Below are 26033 nucleotides of genomic sequence, written 5' to 3'. Positions count from 1 at the left end.
GTTCATGATGGATGATAAAGCCCATAATTGTACTCATTGGTCTAGAATGAGTTACTTGTTATTACACCCATAGTCAATTCAAACAATTTGGCTATAGCTTCATAGAAGTTAGATAAGTTAGATAGGTGTAGGTGTTTGAGTTAAATGGGAAGCCCATAATTGTACTAATTACTTTTTTTGTATGGAAATAGAAGATCAAATTATTATTTTTTTTTTTATATTACAAATTTTTTGTTCTAGTATTTGTAGGTGTTTGAGTTAAATGGTTTTTAGTGTTAATTTGGGAATTATATTTAAAAATTATCTTGTTATTTGAAATTTTGTATAAAACATTTATTTTTTAAGTAATTTTTAATTAAAACAATATTTTTATAAATTCAGGAATAAAAAATCTTTACAACTATTATAATTGAGTAATTACAACAATTCTATATAACAAAAAAAAAATTTGGCGGTTGATATTGAGTAATAACAACAATTTTTAAAACAATTGATATTGCTTAATAACAACTTTGATTATAAAACGATTGAAATTTTTTAATAATAATCGTCCTTAAAGAGGTTGATATTGCTTAATAATAAAACCACTCACAAACGGTTCTTATTGAGGTACTACAACCGCCCAAAAACGGTTGATATTTCATGTTTGAGCAATGCTTACGGAGGCTCTGTCAACGGATGTCAACCGTTTTTTGAGTGGATAATATTACTCAATACTAACCATTTTTTATTCAATATCAGCGGTTTTTATCGTTGATATTGACATTTTTTTACTAATATATATAGAATTTTCTAAATAATAAGATTAATATGATATTTTGTTTGAAAAAATAATTATAAGTATTTAAATTTCTATCTAAAAATAGTGAAATTTAAAATAACCGATTTAATTGATTTTTATTATATTAGCTAAAATTCTAATTCTTAATATTTGTTAATGAATTCATAAACTATAAAGAAGTTTATAAAGTCATCCACCTAATGCCTCATGAAATTTAGAAGAATTAATAATTGTAGTATCAAAATTATATAATAAAATCAAAAGTTTAGTTTAACTATATAAGCTAAATGTTTATTGGCAAGATGTATCACTTTCATAAATAGTTTTTGAGTTATGATTAATTCAAATATTACTATATTATTTAAATAAATATATGATTAGTTTTAATCTTAAGCTAAAATATTATTTGTCTTGTAAATTTAAGTTTTATATTTAATTTTAATAATATATAGCTAAATATTATAATTAAACCATTTGAAATTAAAGTATTCTAACAAATAATAAAATTATTATAATAATAATATTAATAATATACTGTCAAATGTAAACAATGTCAAACTAATTTGTCTATTCCATAAATTATATCAATACTTTATAAATTAAATAATGTTATATATTTTAGTTCTAATAATAAAATAAACAAATAATGTTTTCAAATAATATAAAAAAAAATAATTAAAGATGAAATATGCATCTCTCATTTTGATTTTAAAAAATAAATAAATAATGATCTAATTTAAAAGAACATAAATTTCTCTTGAGTATTCAATTTAAATTTATTCTGATGCTCAATATTAATTTAATGTCATTATAGGAACAACCAAACACTCATAGTACTCTCACTTCCATATAATTTTATAATAAAATAAATATACAATTATATATAGTAGATAAAATATATAATAAAAAGTATTAAATTTACAATAAATCAAATAATATTACTTTGTCAAATTAGCATCAAATAGGATTGAAACAGACTATTTCTTTGATATAAGATGTTAACACTTTAATTATTGAATTTATAAATAATTTTATTATTTTAATATATAATTATATATAAAAGAAATAAAAAAATTTATCTTAAATTAATTTTATTTTCAATGAAAAATACAAAATATTGTTAAAATGTATAAGTAAAATATGAAAACTTTGTAACTAATAGGATTTAAACTTTGATTCATAAAATAAATTACAAATCTTAAATATTAGACCAACTAAAATTATTAATTTAAAATTATAATCTTATGTATAAAATATAAATTAAAATAGTTTGTGAATTAACATGTATATTGTAATATTACTCATATTCCTTTATACTTACAATAATATTTAAATCATATTAATCGCAATTCCCACAGTTCAATTATTTTATTTTAATAATTTGAAATTTAATTATATATATATATATATATATATATATATATATATATATATATATATATATATATATATATATATATATATATATATATATATATATATATATATATATATATATATGTGAACGAGTGTTTATCTATATTTTATCAGGAACTATACTATTATGTAATTTTATTATAAAATTAATCAAATAATTAATTTATTGGTTTGTTTTTAAAGTGTACATCCATTTATATTATTATGGTAATATTTTAAAATAAACACCTATACACAAATATTATTATATTCCAAATAGCCCATCACCATTAAATAATATGCTAAATAAATAGTTTGTTTATTATTATTGTTTTTAAGATGAACTAATAAAAAAACTAACTAATCTACCGATACAAAAGGCAAATGGTCATCAATTATATATCAGATAGGTCTCTTTTCTGAAAATAACCCTTGTTTGAACAAATTAAAAAAGAAACTCACTTTGTAAATTATATATATATATATATATATATATATATTTTGTTCATAATTAATAATAAGTTATTCATAATCAAATAATAAAATTTAAAATATAATAAAATAAATATTAAAAAAATTATACATAGGTTAATATTAAATTTTATTAATATAGAAATAAAAATTAAATTTTGAATATTAATTTAAATAAGATATATTTGTAAATTAATTAATATTTTTTATTCAAATATATTCAATTTTATTTTCTAGGATAATTATTTATTTATTTACATAATTTAAAATTTAAATGATATATTAGATAATATATTATGTTATAGTTTTATTTATATTGTGAATTTATTTGTACGGTAATATAATCTATTTAAATGAAATAATTTATTAATTTAATTTATATGAAAATATATTTTATAATATAATAAAATAAAATAAATATTAAATATATATTAATATTAATTTTTAATAATATAAAATAAAATATTTTAATTAAGTAATATAATTGAGTGATATTTTAATTTTTTATTTTAAATATTAAAATAATTGATTAAATTGGTGATATAATTGTTGAGTTTTGGAATAAAAATAAGTTTATATCCCAATAACCAAATATCAAACGATCACGTATAATATAAATTAATTGGTTGTTTACATTAAAGTTCATTGAATGGATTTACAGAAATCCAATTCGATCGGAATTCGAAATACTAATTCGAATTGAATATTTTGAATTGGAATGATATTTTTTTGGGGGGAAATTGACTTAGCGTCATTTCATTAATAATTCCCAAAAATGGGGGAAAAAAACCACGAGTTTAAGAGATCATTCTATACAGGCCTAAAATGATTTTGAAGTCGTAATATTCTGAATAAAAGCTAAAAAGCTAAAAACGTAAATGAATTATCTGATTACAATGCTTTCAATTCTAGTGAGTTTAAAAAACGGTAAATTCCAATTCCTACAGATATTCTAGTTCTACTCCGTGCTTGGAATTCTTGTCCACATTCCCGTGAGGGCGCTGCAATCCGATACAATATCTTTCCATAACTCTTCAACACTCCCGCGGGTTCTTCCATATACCCTTGCATTCCGTTCTTATCAAATGTTATACACCACTGCTCCAAAGCCGCACTTGAACACGCTTGTTGCAAATCTATTTCTCTTGGCTTTGAGTAGTGCTGCATCTTTGATTTCATTTCATTCGCTCGGGAAACTGATCAGCTCCAGGCTTTTATAGAATCTGTCCCAAAGCTCTGAAGTAATACAACAACTCCTAAATAGGTGATCTATGGTTTCTTCATTTCCTCTCAATAGAAGACAGTTCGTGTTCGGGATGCTCATATACTTGCTGATACAATCACGAGTGCTGAGTCTTTCCTAAAAGGCGAGCCATAGGATGAATTGGTGTCTAGGGATAATCTTCGTTGACCATACAAGAGGAGCCCATTCTACTTTCTGTGTGCTTTTTCCTGGGTTACCTCCCATATTTTCTTCGATACCAGCTTCCCATTGTGATCAGTTTTCCATTCATGAATACCCGGTTTATCGTGTAGTTGTATGTTACTTATATGATCAAGTATCCTCTTTCCTTCTGGATTTCTTCTCAGGAGTGAGTCCCAATTCCCGTATTTAATGTCTCTGATTTTCGCTTCTGTACAGTCCCTTCTGATGCGGGTATTTTAAAATTCCTCCTCGTGGATGATAGGCTGGTTTTCGAACCAGAGGTCATGCCAGAATAGAGTGTCTTTCCCGTCCTCTAGATGGATGTCATAAAGATCTGTAATATCGCTTCTTAGTTTAAGAATATTTTTTAGAGACCAGGTCATACCTTAATGAATTTTGCAGGTCCAGATGCTGATTTCGTATTTCATAAACCTCGTATGCACCCATTTGATCCATAGTGACTCTTGATTGCGCTCCAAAGTCCACAGATGCTTGAAGGTGGGACCTTTGTTCCACTCGAAACAATTCTTTAAGTCGATGCCTCCCTCGTCCTTCGGTTTGCAGAGAGCAATCCATTTGACTTTTTTTCCTCCTATTCCGCTACTACCTCAGATAAAGTTCCTTATCAGTGTATCGAGCTCCTTCATTACCTTCTTCGGAATGACCATTTGCTACGCCAAGCAGCCAACTATGCCCATGACAACGGTTTTGATAAGTTCGATCCTTCCTACATAAGAAATTTTTTTCGCTGCCAAGCCAGATATCGTGTTTTTTACCTTTTCAATCAGCGGCTTGCAGTGTGAGATCTCGATCTGCTTCGCGGTTAACGGAATCCTAAGTACCTTACGAGAAAACTGCCTTCCTTAATGCCCATGATGTTGAAGATGTCCTGCTTCGTTTCGTCATTCACGCCTCCATAAAATGTCACAATTTTGCTTTCATTAATAGTTAAATCTGTAACCTTAGAAAAGAACGTTAGTGCAACCCTAATAGTTTTAATGGAATCAATGTCTGCGTGCGCTAGAATGAACAAATCGTCAGAAAAGCATAAATGGGTTACCTCCTCTACCTCACAGAATGGGTGAAAGATGTATAGACGATTCTTTCGGAACATCACGGAGATGCTCTTAAAGATCGTCATGATAGCTACGAAAAGGTAAGAAGAGAGGGGGTCCCCCTGCCTTACCCCGTTTTCACCCTTGAGCCTCCGTAGACTCCATTGACGCTAACAACAAACACTAGTAAAAAATGCATTATTACCGAGAATGATTGACGAGAGCAGAAAAACGCTTTCGGTGATATTAATATCTCCGAGGGAAAAGAGTTATTTTCGGTAATAATTATATTATAACCGAAAGCAAATGGTTGCCCTCGGCAAAAGATTATGTTTTGCCCTAATCAATAGGACCGCCCAACTTCCCACCCCTCATTATTCTCTCTCTTCCCTTTCTCTTCCTCTCTCTTAGCCGCGTGCCCTCTTCCTTTCCTTCATCTTTCTTCCAACTCTTTATTCTCTCTTCTTCCTTTCTCTCTCCACACAATATATTGTAGATCTACTCATTCCACAATATTGTCACAACTTGCTTCCTCTTCATCGTCCGTCTTCATCGTCCACGTTTAGAATATTCTCCATTAATTCCGGTAAGTCATTCTCCATTAATGCCTTAAATATCACATCTCTCTTTCTTTAATCAGATCTAGTAACTTCAAATCCTTCTATCGCTTTGATCTCACCAGATCTGAAAAAGAAAAAGAAGAACTTATTGGACGCCATTACAGATCTGAAAAAGTGGAATTTATTGTGAAACTTCGATCTCTCTAGAGCCATCCGCATAGATCTGAAGAAGAAACGAGGAAACGAACTACAGATAGATCTGGAGCTTGTTATACCGGAAAATTCTCATTCTATTTATTATTTTGTACCGGAAAATTTCAACCGTTCTTCTTCATCCTTTTCTAATTTGTTGCTGTAATAAATATACACATTGGTTGTATTTCATATTTAATCAAATATTTGTTTGAGTTTCAATCTAATTTGTTGGAAGTATTTGTTTAAAGGATTTTTTGTTTGAGGTGATTGAGTCTGAGCGATCTGGTACAGATTCAGATTATAATTTTTTTGAGAAAAGTTAATTATCATGGAGAGCATTATGCTCTCAGTAAAAGAATTTCATTATCTCCGAGAGCTACAAATGCTCTCGCAGATACTATTTTTTCTTTCACCGACAGTCATATTACTGAGACACTGTGAGGGCATTTATCACCCTCGGTGAATAATATCACCGAAGGCATTTTCTCTTTCTCCGAGGGTTTTACTCTCCTTAAAAATGATTTTTTTACTAGTGAAAGCAGGATGATGAAACGCACTGCATAATCCAATCAATAAAAATCATAGGAAAAGAAGATACAACCAGAAAGTCTCGAATGACTTCCCATCTAACAGAGTCGAAAGCTTTCTTGATATCTATTTTGAAAGTCACTCTCGGAGATATTTTATTATTCCCGTAGCCTTTTAAAAGGTTTTACATGAGAAGAATATTATGAGAGATTGTCCTACCGGGAATGAATGCAGGTTGGTTAAGATTTATAATTTTTCCTATGACATTTTTAAATCGTTTAGAAATGATTTTTGAAATTATTTTATAAACCACATTACAGCAAGAAAATGGTCTGAAATCTTATACTTTCTCGAGTACCGCAATTTTAGGAATCAAGGTTAAGACCGCTATATTCCATTGCTTTAACATCTTCTTGTTCTTGAAAAACTCCAGAACCCCATCAGTAACGTCTTTACCCACAATAGACCAATTGTCTTTGAAAATCTGTGCATTAAACCCATCAGGACCCGGGCTTTTATTCCCATCAATACTAAACAAAGCTTCTTTAACCTCAACCCTCGTGACCACCCTTATCAACTCGCGACTATCTTCTACAGAAAATTTTCTATCAATAATTTGATACAAGGTATTCAGGTGACTTTGATGTTGTTTTCTTGTACCCATAAGCTGCTTATAGAAATTGATAGCCAAATCTTGTACACCCTTTTGACCCTGAACATATTCACCATCATCATTCTTCAGCCTGTATACATTGTATCTCACATTTCTAGCCTTGCATTTTCTGTAGAAGAAAGTTGTGTTTTTGTCACCCAACGAGAGCCAGCTCTGTCTTGATTTATGTCTAATAAAATTCTCTTCAAGAAGACTCAGCTTCCTGAAATTTTCAAGCACATCCCTTTATGTTTCATTGAGTTGTTCATCATTATCATCCATTAATAATATTTTATGAACTTCTTCTAATTCTTCTTTAGCATCCAGAACTCTATTGGAGATATTGCTGAACTTCTTCTTGTCAAAGCTTTGGAGATGATTCTTCAAGAGTTTAAGCTTCTTAGAAACCCTGTACATGTTGGATCCCCTGACATCTGTAGACCATACGCTTTCAAGAATACCCTTGAATTTGTAGTTTTCTATCCATAAATTTAAAAATTTTAAAGGGCCTTTTGAACCTTTCTTCCTTTTCCCAGAACAATTTAATCGGGCTATGAATAGATATACCCGGATTCAGAACATGAATTTGACTTCTCGAAAATTGGTTAATCCAGTTCTCATTTACTAGACATCTGTCAATTCCACTTCTTCTAATTTGCTCATTCCCTCTCGTAGAGGACCAAGTGAAGAAACTCCCAGAATTGGTAGGCTCAATACAACCCATATCTCTGATACAGTCATTAAAGTCAATCATATCCCGAGTTATTTCAGATTCTGAACTACGATCAGATTCATTTCTGGTTACGTTGTAATCACCAAGGACAGCCCAAGATTTATCACTACCGATCCAGTTTCTAAGACAATTCCAGATGAGTCTTCTGTCAGTGTTTGAGTTGCTAGAATAGACAATAGCAAGTTTAAATAGGATTCCTGTGATTCTGTCTTTAACCTCCACCAAGATTGCTTGATCATTGAAAAAGAGAGCCCTGACCTCAACAACTTTGTTATCCCAGATAACCCAGATTTTGCCCATTTTATCATTTGAGTTGTGAATGATTTCCCAGTTGCTATCAATACACAGCTTGCTAACCTTCTCAACGTTCCAGCTTTTGACTTTTATCTCTAGAATACCCATAATAGTGATCTTCTAGTTCTCAATGGTCCTCCTGATTTCTTTGCATTTCAGAGGGTTCCTGACTTTCTAGACTGTCCTGGACCTCTTTATCAGAGAAATCGTAAGCATCACTTGTCTCGCTATCCTCAATGGCCACAACTTTATTACATGGAATACTATTCACATTGAGTGGGAGTTGTCTCACATAGATCTCATCTTCTCCCGTTATAGAGATGGTGGCTTCTGGATCCGGGATCTTTCTGCTCTGTCTTCGCTTTTCAGTTTGTTCTTCTTTAGTAGGTCTTTTCTGACTTTGAATCTCTTCACTACTGGATTCATATCTGTTATCGATTTTAATTCGCCCTACTTCAGAACAAAGGCTCACTGCCTTATTCAAGACCAAATTGTCTTCTTCTACACTTGATCTTTTAATTTCACAAAACCCAAGATTTTCCAGTTCATTCTCAAGAGCTTCTTTATTTTTGTTGGTTTTTCAATATTTTTTGTCCAGGATTTTTTTGTTCATTATCTCAAAAGGTGGCTCTGAACCCATTGATCGGGTCATTTCGAATTCTGATGACATTGCTTTTTCGGTTCCTGTTTGCATTCCTAGAATTATGAAGAGTGGACTCACAACCTATTGGAGTGTCATCAGACCCAATTTTGCTTATTTTATATGGGACAAGTATTCCTCGTCCCATAGATCTTTGAATTTCAGAAACTTTAGAACCAGAACATTTTTCATCAGGACCAGTAGTAGCAAGTCCGGTAGCTTGTGTAGTATCCGGATCAGCAAGTCCATGACCAGGCTTGACATGGTCAATATGGCTAAGTACGGTAGCATTATGAGAAGCTCTAGGACTGGTGTGGCTATGTCCAACTTTATTAGGACCGATATCCTATCCTGATCAAGAGAATTGGAGATGCAAATGTGATTGAATAGTTTCGCCTCAATTTTAGTATCATTTGAATACTATATTTGTGTTTATTATTGTTAATTCCAATTTTTTTTAACTAAATTTAATTCTTAATATTTTTTTATTTTTAAGATTGTTAATTTAAACAAAAAAGTATTTTATTTTATGATAAATATATTTAATTTTTGTTTTATGTAATGTCTATGTAGTAACCATATTAAATTGTTTTTTTTTTGTTTAAGTTAATATGTCTCTTAGGTATCAAATGTAAAATATCAATACCATACTGAAATTAATATATATATATATATATTGAAATTAATGTATACTGAAATTAAGGTATAGTAAATATATGAAAATTTCTATACCGAAACTTTTGGCAAGGTATAAGGTTTGAATAAAAAATTAAGGTATACCGTATCGACTCACCCTTATGTGTGATGACCAAGTGATTGGAGAAAACTACATTCATATATGTTATTAAAATTAATACAAAATTTAAAATTATAAATGCAATATCACGCGTTTATCAAATTTTATTATTTTAAAATATAAAGTTCTAATAGCTTAATTGGTTAAAGTGTCGTATTTATATTGTTAAGGTGCAAGTTCAAGATTTATATATGTCATTTTTTATTTTAGTTATTAAATTTAACCGTTTCAAATTTTACGGGAGGATTAACCCACAAATTAACAACTCGTTCACTCTAACAAAAATGGATGGTGTGTTATGGTCCGAATAATCAATTATTTGAGAAAACTGCGTTTATATAAATAAATTATAAAAATTAAATAAAAAAAAGTTAAATGACAATTTTCGGATTGCTCAACTTAGTGTCTTTGATAAGATGTGTTTGGTTTGGTGCTGTCAACTATAACTATAGAATGGGAAAAACTATTTAGACCATAGTTTACAAACTCGGCCCGGACTGTCGGTTGGACCAGAAAACCCGGTGAATCGGATGTCAAACCAGACTGGGTTGATGAAAAAAATCAGAAATACAATAAATGTAGTTAAATCCAGCTAAACCGACAGTTGGACTTGAAATCCATTAGCCCAGGTTAACCCAACGGTTTATCCTATTTTTAAAAAAAAATCACTTCTTTTTTTCTCACTTATCACTCTCTCAGTTCCACTCTCCCCATTTTTTGTTCCCTTTGGGTTTACCTATTTCTTGTTCCACATTGGTGTTAGAAATATTATCTTGAAATAAATTACAGAGATATATATAAAATGATGTACAAATAAATAAAATAAATAAAATATACGAAGAACGAAATCACCGATTGAGATGTTGATTCGAGGCATGTGTTAGACACAATTCCTTAAAACAGTTCCATCGTCTCCCATTTGTGTTGGAACTTATCGTAAATGGCTGTCTCCTAGGGTACAACGAATCCAGTAGTGATTCTGCACTGAAATCACTACTCGTCGAACTTGATTAGCGTACCTGAACTATCACCGGGTTTCAACAAAAATATCGAGCAAATAACTCGAAGAACACTCATAAAACAAGAAGAAGGCTTTTGGAATTCTAGAGTAAGAAAATATAAGATGATTGAGTGATGTAAAATGAATAATGAATGAGTATATTGTTGATAACTAAACCTTCAAATAAAATCATCAAAACGTTTATTAACAATAAATATTAGACATTCAATGCTAGCTAATTGAAGTGTCCATAACCAATAGGCCAACTAAATCTAAATGTTTATCCTAACATTATGTTTTAGTTTTCTAATTAGACATTAAATATTAATTAAACAATTAATATTTATTTATAATTTGGATTAAATTCACCGTTAATTCACGTTTGAATTTGTGTTAATTTTATTTGATTTTATTTATTTACAATCTTATTTCCATTCATTAATGGAATTAGCTTAATTCTAACAATCCCCACATTAATGGAAATTGAAAGATTAATCCGGTGAAAGGTTCAGCAGTTGAATTCTACATAGGATAGATAAGTGTAACCCTTTGAATCTTCCCTTATGAAAGTATATAACTTTACTAGCCGATTAGTAGACTCGATGTCCTTGAACTATTCTTCCATTTGTGTAAACGATTACACACTTTCACATAGAAGTATCCCTGATACATGTCAAGCTCTCATGGTTGTGTCCATTTTGGCCATGGAACTCGTGTCTGGTTCTATGAGAGGGTCTAGAATTGAGTCGTGCAATTCTTTCGATGCGACCCCACTTCTCCCTCACATAGGTGATCTCTTTGCTCACAAAGAATCATTAAAAGAGATATTCTTATCCTCGTCAAAATATATATTGTTTCGTTATAGGATTACTCCTCAACAATAACTTTCTAAGTCAGTACAATTAGGTTGTCCCATTGAACCTAGTTCTTGAGATCTCTAGTCTGCATAAGTTGTGTTTTCCTTCATACCAACTTGTAGTAGCCTTATGTCTTAAAAGACTTTCAAACAAACTCTCTATTCAATAATTTTATTAGAGAATCCACAATGTTATCTTTGACTTACATAGTCAAATTTGATAACTCAATTAGAGAGTGTAGTCTAATGAGATTATGTCTAAGACGAGTATGTCTAGACTTGTCATTGACTCTAAGTTTATCTAATTTCAAATTATTATTACAATAATTAGAAATTTCTGATAATCTTGGAATATCTTCTAATAAGAAACATAGTCATTCGTACATGTTAACCATTTAAACATTTTATTTTTATGAAAATATTGTTTACTTGGATAACTAGTAGACAAAATATCTTTGAACTATTCTTCCTTCGTGTAAACGATTATATATTTTGCATAAAAATATTTTATTTTTCGACATAAGTCAGAAACATAGATTATAACGTTTAATCTATCCATCATAATTTTTTTTAGAAGATTTCCATACGTAGATTTCTCTTTCAAGTGTAAACATATTCACTTGTAGACGTAAAGTCTTTTAATTAATAATATTAATATATTATTTGATAACAATATGATATTTCGTGTAGTGCAATTCACATCCTTAATGGATTTAATCATTTTTATCATAATTTTCAACGATAAAATATCATACAAAAGACACGTAATGAAATAATTTTTATTGTCTTCATGATATATATAATTATCACATCTACTTTCTAATAAAAGTATGATCAAATTTTCATATCATATTATAAAATTTATTATAAGTCATATCAAGACTTTATAAACTTTCCTTTTCATTTATTTCATAAATCTTTTTGAAGACATTGGTTCTTCATATATTTATGAAAGTAATGTCAAAATATGGCACGTTTCTTGATTTCAAAATCCTCAAATTTATAATATCAATTTGAGCACCAACTCAGCAAATATAAACAAGACATTTTCTTGTTATTTTCTTTCTTTTTGTAAAGTTGTGCAACATTATCTTTTATAGAGAACATATTTCTCTAACAATAAATTATCTTTTTATTTATCATAATATACACAATTATTTTTGTGTTATAATCAATAAAAATATTTCCCCTCACATTCGTGTTGGTATCCTTTTAAATCACACACATTTGTATGATTTATATCAATAATTTTCTAATCAAAAAATTGTCACACAATTCTTTTACAAATTTCTTTTGTTATACTTATCATACATTGAATAAAATAATTATATTATAAATATTTAATTGAATAAAACATAATTTCTATACAAGAGATTAGAGTGTTTATTCATTTATAAATAATTCACATAATCTCTACATAAGAAATTAAAAAGATTTAATCAATTAAAATATTTATTTTCACACTTCATTTCTATAAAAGAAATTAGAATATTTAATCAAATAAATATTCACCTTATCGCATGATTTCTACAAAAGAAATCATAATGTTTCAAGTATCTTTGACCGAAGTTGTTTAAACATTTATTTTCGGTTGCACGTTTGCATCCCATAATATCGGTTTGCCACATTATTCTCAAATCAAGCAAGACTTTCCTTGTAATTATTTGATTTCAAAATTATCAAATTAAGTAAGTCTTAATGATGCATTGATCAATGTATATCAAATATATTATATTAAACCACAACAAAACAACTATAATATATATAGTCAATAACGTAGAAACGTAATCAAATAAATAATATGTCATATATTATTAAACAAATATATATAAAATTTCATTTATCAAAAAATACGTTTAAAAAATACATGATAATTAATTAGAATATTAATTATTACACTTAATTAGAATGTTGACCATTTATCTTTAATCAAATGGAAAGCTAACTAATTATATAAATAAGTATTCATGTCCTCAATTATTCGTTTCTTAATTAGTTAGATGACCTTTAACATTTTATAACAAATCTTTGTCAATTAAAGAATACATAATTTGTGAAAAATTTCAAAATTATCTATTAAAATAAAATAGATAGAAAATAAATCTTTATTTATATATGTATATAAATTTCTAGATGATCATACTTATTATGAATGAACATGAATCATCCTATTATTAGCTAATATGCATGATTTATATTAATAATCACTTAGCTACATAATCAAATTAAATATAACTACAAATATATTTCATTTCTTAATCGAAGCACTTACTTTACCATGTTTTGAACAATAATCGACGTGAAGCGAGTATGCACTCTCAAAACAAATATGAGTAGATTATTCTCACCGAGACTAATTTTCATAGTCGTGTTTCTTTAAATGCATGATTAAAATAAGTTCTAACACAAACAACTTATTTAATCTCAAAAATTAAAATGTCTCAAAATATTAATGATAACATTATTTTGACAAATTAAATTTCTACATAAAAAATAGTTAGGATACCCAATTCATTTCATGAAATTATATTGATTTCAGCATTCATGATTAATATATCCATATGCCAATTAAAGCTAAATATTTATCCTAACATTATGCTTTAATTTTCTAATTAGACATTAAATATTAATTAAACAATTAATATTTAATTATAATTTGGATTAAATTCACCGTTAATTCACGTTTGAATTTGTGTGAATTTTATTTGATTTTATTTATTTACCATCTTATTTCCATTCATTAATGTAATTAGCTTAATTTCAACAATTGGTAAATTACTGATTTCTAATTTTAGACACTAAGAATGTAAAACTCTTTCATTCACCTCAAACTCCATATACTATCTGAACCAACTGATTCCGCTTTTACCAAACTAAAAACACGATTTATAAGTCATAACTTAAACCTAATTTCTTCTCCAGATAAAAGCATAGTTATCCAAGAAATTGGAGGTTGTAGTTTGGTTTGAAGCTTTATTTCTCGCATAATCTAGTTAAGTCTTTTTTATTTCAACTTTTTTTAAGTTATTATCATCATTTTCTTGTAAAATTTGGCTAATTTTGAGATTCATACTTCATATATTTTTTATGGGGGGAAACGGTTAAAACCATTTCATTAAAATCCCAAAAGTTGGAGGATCAGAAATCAAAGCTAGACAAACCATAGTTATGATTAAGGATGACAATCAAAAGACCCTAAAAAACTAATTAGTAGCATTCATACATTAAAAAAAAACAAAGATTACAAATAAAAAAGACTACATTCAAACCTAACTATCCCAGCCTGAGATTTTTGCATGCATCTATCTTCATTGAGAGGTCTTCTTCCCCTTCTTCTTCCTCTTCTCCTTCCTCTGACGATGTAAGGAGATTGTATTGAAGAGAATGATGAGTATTGTTGTTTCTCATTTTGAATTCTCTCTTTGTATGAGTCCGTTCTGATTTGATAGAAAGAATTGTTTCTGAGAATTTCAGAGTTTTTACCTTTGTTATCTTCAACTTGAATTTCTGTGTTTTTGTCTTCCTTATCTTCGGCTTCAGCTTCAGACTCCACATCGGCTTTGGAATCTTCTTTATCGACTTTTGAATTCTCAATTTCAGCTTTGAAATTCTGGGTGTCTTCCTCTTGAGTTTTCTCAACAACAACTTGAGGTTCATCTTCCTTTTCCATCCTGATCTTTCGCATTATAGAAAAAAAAATTTCCTCTTCACCTTGATTCCTTTTACTTTATTTCCTTCATTATTTTCCTTTTTCCCAGAATCCTTCTTGCTTTATTCTACAACTGTTTGATCTTTGAGTTTGGCCTCCTCTGTTTCCTTCTTTTTATTTTATGCTTCCTGACTTTTCTGGTTTTTCTGCTCTTCTTCTCTAGATTTATCACATTTATTGTGCAGGAAAGTATTATAGAAAGCACACCTCTTTGGTTTCCATTCATAAGAGATCTCCATGACATTGTGCTTTCCTTTTCTGTCAATAACTGCCATTTTCATTGGCAGGACACTCCTAAGATGCACTTCAATGCTAGTTCTAGCAAATGACAAATACTCTCCTCCTTCAGTTATTGGGTCTATATATAATGGTTTCCCAATTGTACCTATAAAATGACTATTGTACATGTGAGCTGCAATGTTCTAAAGCTTGAACCAAATCTGGGCTGTTTCTTTTGGTTTGCTTTGTAGATTCATCTATTTTGACCATTTTCCAGCTCCATACAATTTGATCCTATATAAGTATGCCCTTTTTCCAAGATTTCTTTCAGATTTGAGCCCTTTTTGAACTGTAGAAAGTAGAGATCATGTATATTAGCAGAAACTTTTTCAAGCTCCTTTTCTCCCCACTGTTTAATTAGAGCATCTTTGGTAGTTGGGAATGTTACTCTGTTTTTTCCAATGAAGTTTCCAACCACTATAAACTCTCAATCTTCAATACATTTCTCCTTTACTTTAGAAGGCAGTTTGAATTCAAAAGGAGAGTTGAGTACCTCTACTTCATATATTTGATGACAGTAGTTTCATATTATTTTAAAGTTCATACTTCATATAGTTAATGACAATAATTTAATGTTATTTTGAGGTTTATTATTCATACTTTATATTTATTTTAATTGTGTTAATCTATGATCGAGTCAGATTTCAAAACTATGATTTAGACTATTTGAATGATGTTTATTTTTTTCAAACTAAAGTTCATATCTATATTTATGAAATCTTTTTAAAATGCTAAAGTTTTTCTTTATTGTAAAACAATTATAATATTTAATAAGAGTTTATATATAAGTACCACTCTTGCCAGCTAAATTAACACAGAAACATTTCCCAAGATGGATACAAGAAAATATTTAAGTGTTCCATGTTTTGTTGGATCCTTTGTGATTATTCTTCTTACATCCACTTATGGGCTAGAACCAAAGGCACTGAATTTAATCCATTTTTATATTTGTTTTATCTAATTATATTTTATTTACAATAATTATTAGTGTTACATTTAATATTTTTATTTTATCTAAATAAATCAAATATTATTACCATTAAATAAATACCATAAAATTATAATTGCCAATAAATATATTACTATAACATAATCGTAACATAAATAGGAAGGCTAATAAAATAGTAATAATAAATATAATATTAAAATTAAATATTTTTTAGATGTACAAAGTTAGAATTACCTCGCATTTATGATTTCTATTTATTAGATGTTTAGATTTAAAGTATTCTAAATAAAAATAAGAATATATTTATAGCTTTTAAATATAGTGGTTTGAAACAACACTGCATCTTTGAAATGTTTGGAGTAATTATAAACACAATATATAATGCTTTTTAATAGAATATGTTAGGAATCCATTAATGAGAATATGGGCACAATAAAAACAATGTAGAAAATCTTGAACCCAATTTATAGTGATGAATATGGGTAAATTAAAATTTACATGAAATTATTTGCATTGATTCTCACTATTTCTCAAGCTTGATCTCCCCAGAATAAGAGAAATCATTAATCATAAAGAAGAGTTTGTCATACTCATTTAAATATATATTTTGGTAGAATTAGATAATAGGTATAAGTATAAACGAAAACATTATGAAATTCTAGATAAATTTATCTTTGACCTAATTTTATTGATAATATATTATTAACAGTCTCATCTCAATTTAATTAAAAGAAATCTTAAATAAATAATTCATAAATGTTTAATCTCGTTATGTTTCAACTTTGTTTAGAGATACTTTACATGATCGTGTTATTGTTATTATATAAACGTTTCTCATTTATATAGTATTGGATGAAATTATTTTTTTTTATATATAAAATAATAATTGAAATATATATATATATTAAAATATAAATTCAAATTTATAAAAATAATAATTTAAATATTTTAACAAGAATAATATATATATATATATATATAATAAATTTAATGTAATAAATAAATTAGAAATAAAATAGAAAACTTTGTTTGAATTGTATAGTAGGTTTATTTAAGAGATGGAACGAAAATAAAATTTGTTTGAAAATTTGTTATCTTTCAAATATCATATAAAATGAAATAAAAAACAATATATAATTTATACATATTCACATTAAATGGTCATGTGTTAATTAGAGATGATAATAATAATATGACCTATTAGGGGACCAGGGTTTTATTTATACCACATTCTTTAAATAAATATATTTTTTTATAATAAAATATATAAAATAATTTTTATATAATATATATTTAATCATATTAAAAATTAATATTACTATAAAATATAAACTTAAAACTTTTATAAAATATGAAAACTAAATAAATAAATTATTGCTATTATATTAAATTGTATTTTTTTAATATTTTGGATGAAATCAGACCAAAATAAATGTGTGAACACACATTTCCTATCAATTCAAAGTTAAAAAAAATAATGATTAGAAATTGTATGACCTATTATAAATAGTGCTCAAAGTTTATTATTATGTTATCACAAGGAATTGAATTATTCATTTATAGCATCTTACCAGTTATATATATTGAATTTTTCATTATAACATCTTACCAGTTATATATATAAATATATTTATTATATTTTGACATGTATTATGTTTATACAGGAATATATAGTGTATATGGGACACTTGGAAGTAACATTGGGTATCTCTCCATCTCTCTTGCATTTTAATTTTCTAAAAAAAGCTTTCGACAGGTAATAATATTAATAATATTAACTTTTTTTTTATATAATTAGTTTATCTCTATCCATCCTTATTATAAATTAGATCAAATTTATGTTTGATAATGATAATTTTAATTTTTTTTTTCTTAAGAAGCAAATCTTCACCAAAAATTATTTACAGTTACAAAAATAGTATCAACGCTTTTGTCGCTCTATTAACCAATGACGAAGTTCAACAAATATCATGTAAGTTCGTTGATTATTTCTTAATTGTATATAAACATTATAATAAAATTATAATGCTGTAATTTATATTCATCAATTTAATGAATTTTCAGTAATGAAAGAAGTAATATCTGTGTTTCCCAATAAAATCAACCATATACTTACAACAAGATCATGGAATTTTATTGGATTTCCTCAAACGGTTAAAAGAGAAAAAATGGTTGAAAGCGATATTATTATTGGAGTACTCGATACTGGAATATGGCCAGAATCGAATAGTTTTATAGATGAAGGATTTGGACCACCCCCAAGTAAATGGAAGGGTTCTTGTGAAGGACTAACGAATTTCACTTGCAATAAGTAAGATATATTGTCTTATATGAATTAAATTAAAAAAAAAACTAACCTTTTATTTAATTATTTATAATATGTTCAAATATTAAAAAATGGTCACTCTAAGACTATCATATTTTTATGGAGTAAATAAAGTTTAATAAAAAATATAATGGTTAGATATTACCATCTACATGTAGCAAAATAATCGGAGCAAGGTACTACAAGAAAGATAAAGACTTTGAAGAAGATGAAATTGAGTCTCCTAGAGACACAGATGGTCATGGAACTCATGTAGCATCAATTATAGCTGGTGGCCTTGTTAGTACAAGCTTCTATGGTCTTGCTAACGGTACAGCTCGAGGAGGAGTCCCATCTTCGCGAATCGCGGTATATAAAGTATGTTGGTCATCCGGTTGCTTATATAGCGACATCATGACAGCATTTGATGATGCCATAAACGATGGGGTTGACATAATATCATATTCTCTCGGAGGCAATGCTAGCGACTATTTTAATGATGCAGTACATATTGGATCTTTTCACGCAATGACTAAAGGAATTTTAACTACAATGGCTGGCGGAAACAATGGTCCGGAAATGGGAACTATAGGTAATATTTCTCCATGGGCACTTACAGTTGCATCAAGCAGGACTAATCGTAAATTTATTACCAATCTGAAGTTGGGTGATGGTACAACATTAGAGGTGAGTTTTTCACTATCATTTCTTTTGTTTTAGCAAAGTCTGGATATAATGTATTTTTTAGTCATTTAATTGTTTATTCATTTCTCTAATGCAGGGAATTTCAGTGAACACTTTTGATCCTAATGGTTTCCCTCCTATAGTGTATGGTGCTAATGTGAAAAAGAAAGGCTTCTGTTTTCCTAGTGTTAGGTACGACAAAAAAATCCTAATGTAATGATGTTATTATAGATAAGCATGTATTTGTTAGCTTGTTTATATGACATTTATTATTTAGTTCCATGAGTTTTTCTTTTAAATAATATTGTTATTTAGAAACTAATTATATTTTGTAACCATTACATTCCCTTTTAAAAAAATATTTTAAATAATAAATCAAATTAATTTTGTTTTAATTTGATAGAGATAATATGATTAAATTAGATGAAATATAATGTGTTAAAGTCATGAAGACGGTTAAAAAAAGAAAGTAATTAACTCATAAAGTTAATTCTCTTTTTGATGAACTTTATTATATCAAATATTAATGATTTTGATTTAATTTTTAAAAAAAAATTGTTTTAGCGAATATGCTCAATTTGACGTTTTTTAATGTTTTAATGGATTAATGGCTGCATTATATAAAGTAATTTATTTTTTCATTTATACCATAAGCTTCAAAGTTGTTAAATCAAAGCCATTTTTCTTTGTTCTTAAGGTTTTATACTCTTATTGCTTACCCTTGCAGGTTCTGCCTTTCAAAATCACTTAATCCAGGGTTGGTAAAGGGTAAAATTATAGTTTATGACGAATTAAATACAGGAGAAGAAGCTCTTATGGCTGGAGCAGTTGGTATGGTAGTGATCCGAGAAAATATATCTTCAATAAATGCTAATATTTTTTCCCTTCCTACAACTTTGGTTGGCGGTGAGGATGGAAGACAAATCTTGAACTATATTAATAGAACAAGGTATAATATATGGCACTATTGAAGAATTCTAATTTTTTTGGGATTTTAATTTACTCTTTGATTTTTTTTTTGGTGTGAAATAGAAATGCAACTGCAAACATAATGAAGAGCTATGAAATTGTTGATGAGTTTGCACCATATATTTCACCTGACTCGTCTAGGGGACCAAATACTTTAACATTTGGCATCCTCAAGGTTGTATAAGTTATCCTCATTGATTATACCCTTTTCTTTAACTGTAGATTAAAAGATGGTGTTTCATTTTTGTGAAAATAATTTTGACCAACCTCGATTACAACAGGAATTTTATCTATATAATAAATTAACTAAAAAAATATTAATGTTATTGGTCTATTATTTTGAGTTTCCTTGTTGTGATTTTCTTAAGATAGAGATTTCTTTGCTTGCGGGTTTCTTAAACAAAAATGAAGATTAGAAATTTGACATTAATAATGTATACAAGATAAAATAAATTATACAAAATTTTATTTCTCTTATTGTAGCCGGATTTGTCTGCACCTGGTGATAATATATTGGCAGCGTGGACACTTGCGAATTCTCCTACAAATCTAATAATTGATAGAAGAAGAGTTCCTTATTCAATCCAATCGGGTACATCAATGGCATGCCCACATGTTAGTGCCGCAGCTGCTTATGTCAAATCTTTTAATCCATTGTGGTCTCCATCAGCTATAAAATCTGCCCTTATGACTACTGGTATATATTTAACATATAACTCACATATTCTATCAATTTCTTAAATCTTAATTATATTTTTCTTTACAAAATTGTCTTGGCAGCATTCACCATGAATCCAATGACAACTCTAGAACAAGAATTTGGTTATGGGGCAGGACTCATAAATCCTATAGCGGCCATCGATCCTGGACTTGTATATGATGCTAATAAAGAGGATTATGTAATGTTCTTGTGCAGTCTAGGATATACCAATCAACAAATGCAACATATTACGGGTGACAATAGCACATGCAACAAGTTTGTGAAACAATATGTCTGGAATCTTAATTTGCCTTCATTTTGCTCCCTTACCCTTCCTTTAAAAAAATTTAAGGTCACATTTCTTAGGAAAGTTACGAATGTGGGCTTGACACCGTCTACTTACAATGTCAAAATTGATTCTTCAGAGAAATTGAAAATACAAGTTTTTCCCGATACACTCTCTTTCACTCATGTCGGACAAACTCAATCATTCACGGTGACCGTTGAAGGAATAATTTCTCGATCGACAATGGTTAGTGCTTTTTTGTCATGGGTAGACGCCACACACAAAGTGAGAAGCCCAATTGTTATTTATACATTATAAACAACTAAAGTAATATATGGAAAAAACATTGATTTTATGATATAAAAATAAGGCAAAGAATAAAGAGCATATTGAAACTGTACTGTGATTTTATAATATTGTTGTGTCCTTGAATAATATTTTGTTTATGGAGACTGTCTCAAAACTAAGTTTGTGTAATAGCATTATATTATTTAGAGTCTCTTCTTTACAAATGTTTTAAAATATAATTTTAGATGTCATTCTTTTCTCAACTACTTGGTATTCTTACCCATTTTAACTTTTAACACTCATTTTTTACACTATAATACCAATTTACTTATTTTTTTGATAATAAAGAGAACTATAATTAGCTTAGAGTCATCAAACAATAAAATCCAAAGAGGATCAGGTAAAAAAACAATGAGAAAACAAAATTAAAAATAACTAAAAGATTAGGTGCAATGTTTTTCTATCCAATCAGCCAACATATTGACTTTCATATGAACATTTATGTGATCATTATTATGTCTAGTTTTTCTTATATACAACAATGAACTCTTTAGTTCTATATTGATATGATTAATTGATAAAATTGTTTATAGAACATTATATTGAGATGACATAAAACTTTAGGCACAATATGATTGATACATTCTCTAGTAAAAAAGAGGGTTTTACCGAAAGAACTTCCCGAAAGATTTATAAATCTGTCGGTAGAGGTGTCGAAAGGAAGAAATCTGTCGTAAATGAGAAAGAAGGCCGACAGTCTCTATATATCTTTCGGTAGTAGAACAAAATACCGAAAGATATAGTGTATATCTTTCGGCTTTAAGTACTTCCAAAAAATAATCTTTTTTTAAAGATTAAATACCGAAAGATATATACTATATCTTTCGGTTTTAATCCCTCTAAAAAAATCAGAAAAACGGCTAAGTATGGAATTTTCTATTATAGTTATACCGAAAGATATAGTGTATATCTTTCGGCTTTAAGTACTTTCAAAAAATAATCTTTTTTTAAAGAGTAAATACCGAAAGATATATACTATATCTTTCGGTTTTAATCCCTCTAAAAAATCAGAAAAACGGCTAAGTATATGGAGTTTTCTATTATAGTTATACCGAAAGATATAGTGTATATCTTTCAGCTTTGAGTACTTCCAAAAAATAATCTTTTTTTAAAGAGTAAATACCGAAAGATATATACTATAACTTTCGGTTTTAATCCCGACTTTTCTTTTGGTCCTTTGCAAATTTCTTACCCCTCTTCCAATTGGTGTCTAAGTACATGAACCTTGTTTAAAATGTCCAAACAAATCAATTGTGAGTCAATATTCCAAGTAGATGGATTGTGATTGAATTAGTTACAAGTATAAGATTTGTGTTGTTTAATTATATAAAATGTATACAAGTTTTATGTTTGATCATTATATACGAGTGAATATGTTCTTATATTTGTATGTGTAGGGATTTGTGTTTGATTTATAATGTAGGATTGTGTTTAGGTTTGAAGGATAAAATATGACAATGGTTAAATCAAATGAAAATAATAATAATTTAAAGGTCAAATACCGAAAGATATAGGGGAAATCTTTCGGTTTTGCCCACATCCCAAAAACATTGTTTTTTGTTATTTGAAGGGTAAAATCGAAAAATTTATACAAATCTTTTGGTCTTGCCCAATTTTCAGCATTTTGTTTTATGGTTTTTAAAGGTCAAAGCCGAAAGATTTATATATATCTTTCGGTTTTGCCAAAGAATACCGAAAGATTTAGTGTAAATCTTTCGATTTTGGCCTTTACAAATTTCTTACCCCTGTTCCAAGTACATTAATCTTGAAAAATTGTCCAAGCATATCAATTGTATGTGATTAAATATTCCAAGTAGATGGATTTTGATTGAATTAGATACAAGTATAAGATTTGTGTTTGAGTATATCAAATGTATACAAGTTTTGTGTTTAATCATTATATACTTAGAATGGGTGAATATGTTTTATATTTGTATGTGTATGAATTTGTGTTTGATTTATATGTATAGAATTGTGTTTAGGTTTTAAGGATAAAATATAACAATGGTTAAATCAAGTGAAAATAATAATAATTGAAAGATCAAATACCGAAAGATATAGGGGAAATCTTTCGGTATTCTATGGCAATCCCGAAAGATATATATAAATCTTTCGGTTTTTTCCAATTTTCAAAACTTTGTTTTTTTGTTATTTAAGGCCAAAACCGAAAGATATAGGGTACACCTTTCAGTTTTGGTGACCCTTAACTAACTTATTTCCCTTTAGAATTGATATCTTGGTTTCTAAGTACATGAATATTGTTTAATTGTACAAGAATATATGGATTGTGATTCAATATTCAAAGTAGAGGGGTTGTGATTAAATTTACAAATACATGATTATGTTTGATTATAGTATGATGTATAATGTTTGAGTTTGATTATAAAAGAGTGAATATGTTTTATATTTGTATGTGTAGGGATTTGTGTTTGATTTTTAATATAGGATTGTTTTAGGTTTTATAGATAAAATATAATACCGAAAGATATAGGTCAAATCAATTAAATTGTAAAATAAGGTTAAATCAATTAAATTGTAAAAGTTCAAATACCGAAAGATATAGGTCAAATCTTTCGTTTTTGAAGGGTAAAACCGAAAGATTTATATAAATCTTTCGGTTTTGCCAAATTTCCAGCCTTTTCTTTTTTTGGGTTTTAAAGGCCAAAACCGAAAGATTTATATAAATCTTTCAGTATTGGTTGGACTAAAGGCGAAAGATTTAGACAGAACCGTCGCCAATAATTTATGCTTAAAACCGAAGGTTTACCTAAAACTTTCGGTATTTCTATTTTAAAATTGCAAATTAGGCAGAAGCCCTTCCCCTGCTCTCTCTCTCTTCCGAAACCCTCCCGTCGCCGATCTCCTTCCTTTATCCGTTGAATCTGTCGCCGACCGCCGCTCTACTTCAGGTAAGATCTCTCTCTGATAACTTATCAATTCCTTCCCGTCGTCGTCCTCCAAATTCTTTCGTGAGCCGTCAACTGTCCTGTCTCCAGGTTAGTACATTTATTTCCTTGTTCTAAAATCTAGCCTATATTATCTATGTGATCATCCCTAAATAAAAAATCCCTTACGCATAAGTCTAATGGTGTGATCATCCCAATTAATTCTTTCGGTGTCGTTTCAATCAAGATGTTAGCCGTGGTGAGTTCTATCAAAATCGTTTGTTTAATGGAGTACATGAACAACTCTCAAATATATAAATTAGCGTTAATTTGTTTTTTTCATTTTCCTGAGTAAAGCATCGTCCATATTTTACACCCTTGATCCGTTTGGACTTGTTTGGGATTAACTAATTGTTATTTCTGGTTAGGGTTAGTGATACTTTTTATGACCTGTTAATAGTAGTTTACAACCATATTTAATTGGGTACGTTGCTTAGTGCTTGTTATAGAATTTAGGGTACAAGGAAGTTAGAAGTGAATGTGATATGTTGAGACATCCAGCTGATTCATACACTTGGAAAACGTTTGATGAGAAGTATAAGAATTTCGCGTCGGACCCCTGTAGCGTGAGACTTGGTTTATCAAGCGATGGGTTTCAACCATTTGCAAACGGAAAAAAGTCATACAATATTTGACCGATTATTCTAATTCCTTATAACGTGTCACCCACTCTTTGCATGGATTCTAGCAATTTCATTCTATCTATGTTAATTCCAGGTCCAAAGAATCCGGGAGATGCAATTGACATATTTCTACAGCCATTGATTGAAGAGTTGACTGAACTATTGCATAGTGGTGTGAGAACGTTTGATGCACACACCAAGAAATACTTTAATATGCGTGCAGCGTTGCTATGGATCATTAACGACTTTCCCGCATACGCAAATTTGTCAGGGTGGAGTACAAAAGGGAAACTCGCTTGTCCTTGTTGTAACAAAGACACTATATCTCTTCGATTGGTTAATTGGAAAAAACAATGTTACATGGGTCACCGACGCTTCCTTCCACCAAACCACAAATACCGGAGGGATAAAGAGTCGTTTGATGGTCGAACAGATTATAGAGAGCCCTCCAAAATGTTAACAGGACAAGAAATTTATGAGCAAGCACGGGACTTAGAAGGCACTGTTCTAACTACAGATTAAAGGAAGAAACCAAGATATATCATGAAACACGGGGAGACAATTGGAACAAACTTAGCATTTTCTTCAGTTTGCCTTATTGGAGATCATTATTATTGAGACATAATTTGGATGTGATGCATATCGAGAAAAATATTTGTGATAGCGTGTTGGGAACAATGATGAATGTGAAAGAGAAGACTAAGGATGGTCCTAAAGCCCGAAAAGATTTACAACTTTTGAACATAAAACACTGGTTACATCCTATAGATGTCGAAAGAGTAGTTCATTATCCAGAAGCCCTTTCACTTTGTCCTCTAAGAATAAACAACGTCTTTATAAATTTTTGAAGGATC

At 28.8% G+C, this 26033-nt stretch overlaps 1 protein-coding gene across 1 annotated transcript; it reads left to right on the top strand.

Moving 5' to 3' along the window:
- Positions 1 to 18385: 18385 nt before the first annotated feature.
- On the top strand, positions 18386 to 25701 carry LOC124935245 (subtilisin-like protease SBT4.3). Its single transcript, XM_047475692.1, has 10 exons — positions 18386 to 18630; positions 18804 to 19311; positions 19406 to 19500; positions 20036 to 20257; positions 20341 to 20452; positions 20761 to 20974; positions 21058 to 21509; positions 24419 to 24607; positions 25006 to 25132; positions 25274 to 25701. The coding sequence occupies exons 1-10, from the start codon at positions 18386 to 18388 to the stop codon at positions 25699 to 25701; spliced, it is 2592 nt and encodes an 863-aa protein (XP_047331648.1).
- The last annotated feature ends 332 nt before the right edge of the window (positions 25702 to 26033 follow it).

The sequence above is a fragment of the Impatiens glandulifera genome, chromosome 4 (genome assembly GCF_907164915.1).
Source record: "Impatiens glandulifera chromosome 4, dImpGla2.1, whole genome shotgun sequence".
In the NCBI taxonomy this organism is placed as follows: Eukaryota; Viridiplantae; Streptophyta; class Magnoliopsida; order Ericales; family Balsaminaceae; genus Impatiens; species Impatiens glandulifera.
The sequence above is the reverse complement of the archived record's forward strand: the minus strand, read 5'-3'. Positions and strand labels throughout refer to the sequence as shown.